At 33.1% G+C, this 10,407-nt stretch overlaps 3 protein-coding genes across 3 annotated transcripts; 1 reads left to right on the forward strand and 2 right to left on the reverse strand.

Annotated features, from left to right (window-relative positions):
- Window positions 1-698: 698 nt before the first annotated feature.
- LOC130806841 (short-chain dehydrogenase TIC 32, chloroplastic-like) lies at window positions 699-10,395 on the forward strand. Its single transcript, XM_057672061.1, has 8 exons — window positions 699-961; window positions 2,995-3,226; window positions 3,386-3,465; window positions 3,621-3,774; window positions 3,968-4,046; window positions 9,051-9,135; window positions 9,545-9,591; window positions 9,686-10,395. The coding sequence occupies exons 1-8, from the start codon at window positions 847-849 to the stop codon at window positions 9,857-9,859; spliced, it is 966 nt and encodes a 321-aa protein (XP_057528044.1). The 5' UTR covers window positions 699-846; the 3' UTR covers window positions 9,860-10,395.
- LOC130806843 (uncharacterized) lies at window positions 4,415-5,743 on the reverse strand. Its single transcript, XM_057672063.1, has 3 exons — window positions 5,547-5,743; window positions 5,330-5,428; window positions 4,415-4,832 (listed from the first exon to the last, which is right to left on the reverse strand). The coding sequence occupies exons 1-3, from the start codon at window positions 5,637-5,639 to the stop codon at window positions 4,698-4,700; spliced, it is 327 nt and encodes a 108-aa protein (XP_057528046.1). The 5' UTR covers window positions 5,640-5,743; the 3' UTR covers window positions 4,415-4,697.
- Window positions 5,314-6,370, reverse strand: LOC130806842 (uncharacterized). Its single transcript, XM_057672062.1, has 3 exons — window positions 6,225-6,370; window positions 5,953-6,138; window positions 5,314-5,833 (listed from the first exon to the last, which is right to left on the reverse strand). Exons 1-3 carry the CDS (start codon window positions 6,368-6,370, stop codon window positions 5,719-5,721), a joined length of 447 nt encoding a protein of 148 aa, XP_057528045.1. The 3' UTR covers window positions 5,314-5,718.
- Window positions 10,396-10,407: the final 12 nt, after the last annotated feature.

The following is a 10,407-nucleotide window of genomic DNA, read 5'->3' on the forward strand; positions in this document are numbered from 1 at the left end:
ATGTAGGATAAAGAGTTTTCCTCCACAAGAATTCCTTAGCATTATTTCCAACAAAACTATGGACAGGGTATGGGGAGGGAAAGACGGCAGCAACTCATACCCATAAAGCAGAGCACGACCAAAGGAGTCCCCCGGCTCGAGACGATAAAGAGACGTAACTACACAGGAAACATAACTTAAATGCCTGTAAATAAATAAATAAGTAGAACCAACTATAAAAAAGAAAACAAAAACTAATAATAACAGAAACGAGATAAGCAAGAGGATAAAAGGTAAACTAATTAGGCTTTCCCAAAAAGAAAAATATAAAGTAAGTTTCTCAGTAGGCATTAAGAATATTATAAGTATGCATTTAGAATATTGTAAGTACTTTAGTACTTACGTGGTGGGCATTAAGTATATTGTAAGTAGACATTGGAAATATTGTATGTAGGTATTAAGAATATGGTAAGTAGGCTAGTAGACTAAGTTTCTCGGTAGGCATTAATAATATTATAATTAGGCATGTTAAATACTTTTTCAGAGGACATTAAATATATTGTAAGTAGGCATTAAGATAATATAAGTAGGCATCAAAAATACACTAAGTGGACATTAAAGACTAATAAGTTGTGCCAAAAAAACAATCTCTCAACAGACCGACTATTTTTTTTTTAAATAAAACAAATTGGGTTGAACATAAAACACATCTAGAGCGTCTCTCACATAATGGGCTCAAAGTCGTTTTGCTCTTTAACCTTTTGTGGAGGGCTAAAATAGAAATAAAACAAAATGGTGCAAAAGCCCCTTGGAATTGTATGAAATTTCAGGCATCTGGAAATTTACAGAAATTCGTAGAAATAAAAAATGATGAAAATATGGCCTTTTACCAGAAATGGAGCATCTGGATTTTCAGCTGCTTCTACTGCTAAACAAGTTACTGAAGGAATTGATGCAAATGGCCTCACAGCTGTTGTCACGGGTACTCTTCTCTGTCTTTTCTTCTGTTTTCGGGTGGAGTTGTATTTTTTTAATTTACGAGATCTAAACCCTAAAGATTATGATTTGCTGTGAGTTATGGTAAGAAGTTCTAATTAATTAATGATTTTGGGCCTGATAAAGTACTGTGATCATAAACTTTAGATGCCTTGTTTTAAATTATAGGTTTGCTAAATTAATGAATTTGGGAAGCTTTAATATTACCATTGTCCTTGAACATCATCTTCAATATCAAATTGATCATGAATCTTGAGGTTATAGTACAGGAAAGCATTAACAAACTAAATCTGATTAGAACAAATGTCTAACTAACTATCAAATGGCTTGGCTGACATTTTGTCGTTGCACGTGTTCTTTATGAGTAGAAAAAGATGCAATGAAGGATTTATGAGGGGAGCAGAAGAAAAATTGTCAAAACTGATGCATTACATACATAATCTATAAGATGAGGTGGAGGTTTGTGAGGTCTAGTGGATCTTTGAGGTGCTTGTTCTAATGGAATATTAGTAGATAGATCAACTACTGATGAACCATCATAGGGATGATGAGATATTGAGATGTAATAGAGATATTGATTGAAAAATTAGAGGAGATAAGAGAATGTGGCAAGTGAGACACTTATGAAGTAGGTAATGAAGCAAGGTTGTAAGTTGGCGTTTGTAGGAAAGGATTATGAGTAGGAATAGTGGTTCTATGTGAATAGCAACTGGCAGTAGATAATGGTAGATAGAAGGGTGTAAGAGAAGTTTGATTGGTTGCTTAGAAGTGATAAGAAAAGTATTTCTCATTAAGACATTATCTCTATACAGAAGAACTCTTTGAGGTGAGAATATAAACTTCGCAACTTTTTGTCCATTAGGATATCCTAAAAATATGTAAGAATCTACTTAGTGGTGAATTCAAAAAAAAAAAGTGATGTCAAAGTACTAAATTAAAAACAAGTGATGTCCGTAATTAATATGTGGAAGACAAAGCGCGTATCAAGTGATTTGGGTGAATCTCTTTAATATTAGATGATTTCATTTCGGATTTAAGTGATATCAAACAAGGCGCTTACCAAGTGATCTGGGTGAATCTCTATAATATTACATGATTTTATTTTGGATTTAGAAGTGACAATATCACGCTGCATCCGCCCCTGGAGCTACTCTAGGTTGGAACTTTTTTATGGTGGGTTTTAGAACAGATACATAACATAAGCTGCCAAATGTTTTCAAATGAGTATCATTTGGTGCATGACAAAAGAGTTTCCCATAAGGTGAGACTAAACCAAATGAAGGTAGAGACATTTTACTAATGAGATAACAATCACATTGAACACAATCTCCCTAAAACTTTATGTGCAATCATTACACATATCTTTTATATACTTTTTTTATATTAATGGTGTGCTTGTGGAAAATAAAATTAATACTATCTGAAGTATTAACAAAAGTAATTTTGTTTTCAATCATGTTCTATTACAGTTTAAACTAATAGTAAAAAAATATATGATTGTAAATGTGTTTTATGCTTTTATAAGGTCCATGTTTAATGCTAGGCTTATAGATATTCAAGATGCTCTTGCAATTGTCAACACTATTACATAGAAGTACTTTCTTTTAGTTTTTAAATATTGAACACCGCTATGAGAAATAAACAGTAGTATAGACTTGAAATGCTCATAAATATATAAGGTTAAGGTAGTCTATTAGGCTAAACGATGGTAAAGGGAGGCTATGACAATAAAGGGAAAACTATTACAAATATAAGCTTAGCCCTTAACGGCTGGTTGGCTTTCATGTTCGCTCACCACTGTGATCTTTTAGTGTGTTATATTGGAATCTTAGTAGTATGGACTATAAATGAAGGGGGATTACTGATTTCTTAGAACACCTGAATGAATGAGTTTGGTGGCCATGGAAGTTATTGCAATATGTTTAACTAGTGCAATTGAATCCAATGTTTTGTCTCAACTACAACCATAGTTTGATGCCAGTTTGCACTTTTATATGCTTTTTATAACTTAAAATTCAGGTGCAACAAGTGGTATTGGAGTAGAGACAACAAAGACTCTTGCGCTCCGTGGAGTCCATGTTTTTATGGCTGTTAGAAATGTGGATGCCGGGAAAGATCTCAAAGAGAAAATACTGAATGAAATTCCTGCTGCTAAAATTGATGTTATGGAGTTGGATCTCAGTTCATTAGCATCAGTGGAAAAGTTTGCATCCAAATTCATGTCCTTGGAGTTACCCCTCAATATACTCATGTGAGGAAACTGAACTCCATGAATGCTTATCATATTTGAATTTCTATATTGTTGAATTGCATAGGCAAAGTGTAATTCCAGTGGCTTCAATTTAATCAATTTCATTGGAGATTTACACAATTTCATATGCAACCAGTAATGGTGTCAAATATTTTTAAGTAACAATGCAGGGATTATGGCCACCCCATTCAAGTTGTCTAAAGACAACATAGAACTTCAGTTTGCAACTAATCATTTAGGTTAATCTCTAACTCATTCATTATTTATCCTCTCTTCTCTCCCCCTTACTTTGTCTCTTAATACATTATCCCTTTCAGAAATTTCTGGATTTTTAAAAAAATATCTCCACATGATGCTGAACTGAAATACTTGTTGTAATCATTTTATTCACTAGGTCATTTCCATTTGACGAATCTCTTATTGGATGCTATGAAAACGACTTCCGGTAAATGCAATAAAGAAGGAAGGATTATCAATGTTTCTTCAGAGGCTCATCGATTCGCATATAGAGAAGGGATTCGCTTTGACGGAATAAACAATGAGTCAGGGTAAGTATCTTTTAGTTGAGATCTCTTCGTTGCTGCTGTGTTATTTGATGTTTACTATTGACAGAATAAACGGGATGTCAATATACTAAGGCTCCCTGCTGAAAATATCATACTGCTCAATGCGCAAGAGCCTTTTACTCTTAAGGGATGTTATTGTACTTTTTACTAGAACTCTATGCTCCAAATACTGCAGGTACAATAGCCTACAGGCTTATGGGCAGTCAAAGCTTGCCAACATTTTGCATGCGAATGAGCTTGCAAAACGACTGAAGGTACTTGTGCCCTTACTTGATAAAACACTACTACAAAAAAGGAAAAGAGAACCCCTCAAATATGCCTAAGAGAACTCCTCAGGAGCGTTCTCCATGTCACAGTTCTCTTAGCCTAAGAGAACGCCCCTTTTTTAGTGTTTTCTTAAGTAAAACAAAAGAGAACATGTGGAACAAATAGGCGTTCTCTTTTCTTCACATAAAAGAAAACTTGCACCTTATGAAAGGTGTTCTCTTTGCTACTTGTAAAAGAATCTACAACCCCACTAAAGAGAACACCTGCTTTAGGGAGGTATTCTCTTTTCCCTTACCAAAGAAAACTAGCAATTACTGGAGGTGTTCTCTTTGCCCCTGCCAATAACTACTAATAAAAAAGCCGTACAATTGCAATTTCCTTTTATTTTTAAACCACCATTTATATGACAAAAGACCTATATTAATAAATAAAAATACCAATACGATATAATTTGTACTAATCCATATATACCATTAAATATACGCGTTCATACATGCTATACCAACAGCAAAAATTATAAACCATTTCATCATATAATTAGACTAGAATTCAACTATACAATTATCTTATTCCAAAAGTCAAATGTCATCAAAATTCTTCATGAATTCTAATCTTTAATAATTTCCATCGATATGATCTTATAACACATCATCCAAATCTTCTGCTTCCTTCTCCAATTTCTGTTGCCTATGTTTGACAACGTAAGAAATCCATAAATCTCGAACTTGATCAATGCTCTCCTGAGAATAAGTTGAAGGAGCCCCAGGGGAAAACTGCAAGACATTAATAATACATTAAAATTTTACTAACCCAACTTATTGCAACAATATGTGTCAAATAACAAAAATTTGAGCGAAAATTTCGGCAGCCTCCTTTGTATATAGGACAACCCCCAAATTGGGTAACAATGAAATACATCATAACATGTCTCAATAACTAATCAAATAATATATTCCCAAAAAAATCAATTGCCCATAAATAAAATATGTCAAACAAATGTCAACTTTGAATCACACTTTCCCAATCTATAATACTTCTATCAGGGGTGATTTAGAGGCTTGTATGCAGTCAACTAACTCTACTTTTGGTAACCATCTTGCTGCTAGAAACATCACAACAACATGTAATCATAAGACCTATAAATTGCAGCCAAGAAAGAGAAGGTGAACATTGATGCCGAAAATCCAATCCATTAATATTATATCCAAATGTCATTGTGTTTCTATACCAATATCATAATGTTTGATATAAATTTATGACGAATACTTACCTCCTCCAAAATCAATTGTTGCCTACTTTCAATAGTCTCAAGCATATAACGGCATACATAATATTCACAGTATTTGGCGTCTTGAGGTTGACGAGGACACTATTACAAGAAATCAAAACAAACAAACGATGAAAAAATAATTAGAACATAGAATTTGTCATAAGTTTAGAACATGTCTAGACAAAAAAAAAAAAAAATTACTATAAAAGAACCTTACTTTTAGTTTGTTCCAACCAACTTTAGGATTCTTTTTAATTTTTTTGAGATCTTTTCGATGGACCATGCTAAACTTCACAAGCCCCCTAGTCATTTACATATAAAATGATTAAATAGATAGAACCTAAATAATATATCAAAGTAAAACCATTTACGATGCAATAGTATAGTACTTACTCATAAATAATTTTACGAGCATTTTCATGCACTTTATTTTCCACATCATCAGGATCTAACCAATAAACCAATCCCTTCCATGGACTAATAATTGCTAACATCCAATGCCGACTACACAAAGATAGCATTCATACTTGCAACTCAATATCACTAAAGGGGATTCTTTTGATGAAAAAAAAAACATTATTATAATAATATAAGACAACCACAACAAAAATTTTGTCACTTACTTTTCGTAATAAGGTGTCATGAATAATTGGTTTTTGTTCTTAGCATTATTACATGCGAAAATGCTAGCCAAGTAGTTAGATCGATCCTCTTCTTTCTCTATTGGTGATAATGGGGAAAGCATATTAGCATCACAAAAACCATACATTCCGGAGATACTTTCTTCTTGATAAGATTCACTCAAATACCTTGCAAATCATAAGAAAAATAAATTAATAAATAAATTATAACTTTAAAAATAAAAAATAAAAAAATGGAGTTTTAAGTTATTGACTTCATAAAAATTGAAAGGTGCCCTACTCCTACTTCTCGTTGATAACACCAATCAAGCATGTCTATGTAATCAATGTCAACAGTATGCTTATTGCGGAACACAAAGTCTGGTATTTCTATAGTGATTTGTTCTTCACTTTTTCTCATTGCTAAAGCTTCAAATTTAAAACTTTTTACCAAGTTTGTGGTCAGCTTGGCACGATCTTTATCAGTGATTTGGTACTTCCGATTTGATGATGAAATTGATGAAAAGGTGATTTCGGAGATGGTGAGATGAGTTTGTTTCCATCATCTTGCTGTGCAGTTGCGTTTTTAGTTTGAAAATAGGATGAAGGTGAAGTTTGAGATGCTGCGTCTCCTTGTTTTCAAATTAAGGATGCACAAAAGCAAGATGCAAACAATTCCATCTCAGCATCTCAAAATTCACCTTCATCCTATTTTCAAACTAAAGACGCAGCTGCACAGCAAGATGATGGAAACAAACTCATCACACCATCTCCGAAATCACCTTTTCATCAATTTCATCATCAAATCGGAAGTACCAAATCACTGATAAAGATCGTGCCAAGCTGACCACAAACTTGGTAAAAAGTTTTAAATTTGAAGCTTTAGCAATGAGAAAAAGTGAAGAACCACTATAGAAATACCAGACTTTGTGTTCCGCAATAAGCATACTGTTGACATTGATTACATAGACATGCTTGATTGGTGTTATCAACGAGAAGTAGGAGTAGGGCACCTTTCAATTTTTATGAAGTCAGTAACTTAAAACTCCATTTTTTTATTTTTTTATTTTTAAAGTTATAATTTATTTATTTTTCTTATGATTTGCAAGGTATTTGAGTGAATCTTATCAAGAAGAAAGTATCTCCGGAATGTATGGTTTTTGTGATGCTAATATGCTTTCTCCATTATCACCAATAGAGAAAGAAGAGGATCGATCTAACTACTTGGCTAGCATTTTCGCACGTAATAATGCTAAGAACAAAAACCAATTATTCATGACACCTTATTACGAAAAGTAAGTGACAAGATTTTTGTTGTGGTTGTCTTATATTATTATAATAATGTTTTTTTTTTCATCAAAAGAATCCCCTTTAGTGATATTGAGTTGCAAGTATGAATGCTATCTTTGTGTAGTCGGCATTGGATGTTAGCAATTATTAGTCCATGGAAGGGATTGGTTTATTGGTTAGATCCTGCTGATGTGGAAAATAAAGTGCATGAAAATGCTCGTAAAATTATTTATGAGTAAGTACTATACTATTGCATCGTAAATGGTTTTACTTTGATATATTATTTAGGTTCTATCTATTTAATCATTTTATATGTAAATGACTAGGGGGCTTATGAAGTTTAGCATGGTCCATCGAAAAGATCTCAAAAAAATTAAAAAGAATCCTAAAGTTGGTTGGAACAAACTAAAAGTAAGGTTCTTTTATAGTATTTTTTTTTTTTTGTTTAGACATGTTCTAAACTTATGACAAATTCTATATTCTAATTATTTTTTCATCGTTTGTTTGTTTTGATTTTTTGTAATAGTGTCCTCGTCAACCTCAAGACGCCAAATACTGTGGATATTATGTATGCCGTTATATACTTGAGACTATTGAAAGTAGGCAACAATTGATTTTGGAGGAGGTAAGTGTTCGTCATAAATTTATATCAAACATTATGATATTGGTATAGAAACACAATGACATTTGGATGTAATATTAATGGATTGGATTTTCGGCATCAATGTTCACCTTCTCTTTCTTGGCTGCAATTTATAGGTCTTATGATTACATGTTGTTGTGATGTTTCTAGCAGCAAGATGGTTACCAAAAGTAGAGTTAGTTGACTACATACAAGCCTCTAAATCACCCCTGATAGAAGTATTATAGATTGGGAGAGTGTGATTCAAAGTTGACATTTTTTATTTATGGGCAGTTGATTTTTTTGGGAATATATTATTTGATAAGTTATTGAGACATGTTATGATGTATTTCATTGTTTCCCAATTTGGGGGTTGTCCTATATACAAAGGAGACTGCCGAAATTTTCGCTCAAATTTTTGTTATTTGACACATATTGTTGCAATAAGTTGTGTTAGTAAAATTTTAATGTATTAAAGATTAGAAATCATGAAGAATTTTGATGACATTTGACTTTTGGAATAAGATAATTGTATAGTTGAATTCTAGTCTAATTATATGATGAAATGGTTTATAATTTTTGCTGTTGGTATAGCATGTATGAACGCGTATATTTAATGGTATATATGGATTAGTACAAATTATATCGTATTAGTATTTTTATTTATTAATATAGGTCTTTTGTCATATAAATGGTGGTTTAAAAATAAAAGGAAATTGCAATTGTACGGCTTTTTTATTAGTAGTTATTGGCAGGGGCAAAGAGAACACCTCCAGTAATTGCTAGTTTTCTTTGGTAAGGGAAAAGAGAATACCTCCCTAAAGCAGGTGTTCTCTTTGGTGGGGTTGTAGATTCTTTTACAAGTAGCAAAGTGAACACCTCCATAAGGTGCAAGTTTTCTTTTATGTGAAGAAAAGAGAACGCCTATTTGTTCCACATGTTCTCTTTTATTTTACTTAAGAAAACACTAAAAAAGGGGCGTTCTCTTAGGCTAAGAGAACTGTGACATGGAGAACGCTCCTGAGGAGTTCTCTTAGGCATATTTGAGGGGTTCTCTTTTTCCTTTTTTGTAGTAGTGAAAAGAAGTAACCTAAATGGAGTTATGTATCAATTAGTTTTGTACATCACTAGGAACATGTATGCCTTTATCAATCCCGTGTCTTAAGTTTTCCCCCCTCTATTTTTACAGGAAGAGGGGGTTGAGATCACTGTAAACTCAATTCATCCTGGATCCATCACTACTAATCTTCTGCGTCACCATGGTTTCATCAATGGTAAAGATTTAGCTTAGTTTCTAATTGATGCCTTCTTATACAATATACCTGCCTAGCACGTCAAGGCGCTTTGACATCAACTCAAAGTCACTCCTATTCTCTAAAGTTAACCTTGACCGCGATTTTTTTTATAAGATATTGATCAAAATATTGTTGAGGAATGTTATTTATTTTGTGAGTGCAAATGCATTCATATTTTAGATCAAAGAGAGAGAAGCAGTCGCAAAATTAATGGTCAAAGTATTGATGATTTCAAATGCATTCATATCTTTGACATGACTTGAATTCTCTTATTCAAGGTTTTTCTTGCGTATAACTTCCTTATACATACAATAATGGGACTTTTTTTCTTGTATATAAGTGTATTTTTGCTAGTTGCTATGCTCACATCCACTCTGTTTTTGTGCAGGATTGATTCATACTCTTGGGAAACTTGTACTTAAAGATATTGAGCAAGTAAACACCTTGACTGTTTATGATAGACCGACAAATTTTATGCTTAGACGATCAATGATGTTATCTCTGAATCTGTGGTTAAAATGTTTGACAGGGCGCAGCAACATCATGTTATGTAGCATTGCATCCCCAAGTTAAAGGTGTAAGTGGAAAATATTTCATGGATAGTAACATGGCTCAACCAACCTCCCAAGCTGGAGACGCTGAATTGGCAAAGAAACTATGGGACTTCAGCCAGAAGCTCACTCAAGATCCTACTATCCATTGAGTATCTTCACGCAATCTACTGAATTTTAGGATGGAGTAGAATTGAAGTGTTGATTAGAAAAAATAGAACGGAAATCATTAGTCCTTAAATAGATTGTTTTGTTTCCAAGTTCAAGAAGTTCATAAGGAAAGAAGAGTATGATGACCAAGCCTCTAATTCCAAGCATCAAACCCATTCAAGGGTAATGAAGGACTTCAGGGCTCATAAGCTGATGTTGGAGCCAAAACCTATGTTGAATGCTAGGAACAATAATAATACTCCAGAAGATGTAATCTAGATCAGCAGTGATTGTAATAGCCGTCGAGATCCTTAATATTGACAAGGGATAGTGATGATCGGATAGTGGCTGTGCAAGAGAATGAGAAGCAAGGCGATGTAATTGAAACTACTTTAGATGAACATGCTTTAACAGATGACTCAAACTCTTTTGATACTGAGAATGTCTCAAGTGATTATGAATTTGAGATATTATAAGTTTGTTTAACATTAATAAATTATGGCCTATATCTGAGGAAAGGAAAAGACATTACCAATTACTCTCAATTGTT

This window comes from Amaranthus tricolor, chromosome 2, assembly GCF_026212465.1.
Source record: "Amaranthus tricolor cultivar Red isolate AtriRed21 chromosome 2, ASM2621246v1, whole genome shotgun sequence".
NCBI classification, from domain to species: domain Eukaryota; kingdom Viridiplantae; phylum Streptophyta; class Magnoliopsida; order Caryophyllales; family Amaranthaceae; genus Amaranthus; species Amaranthus tricolor.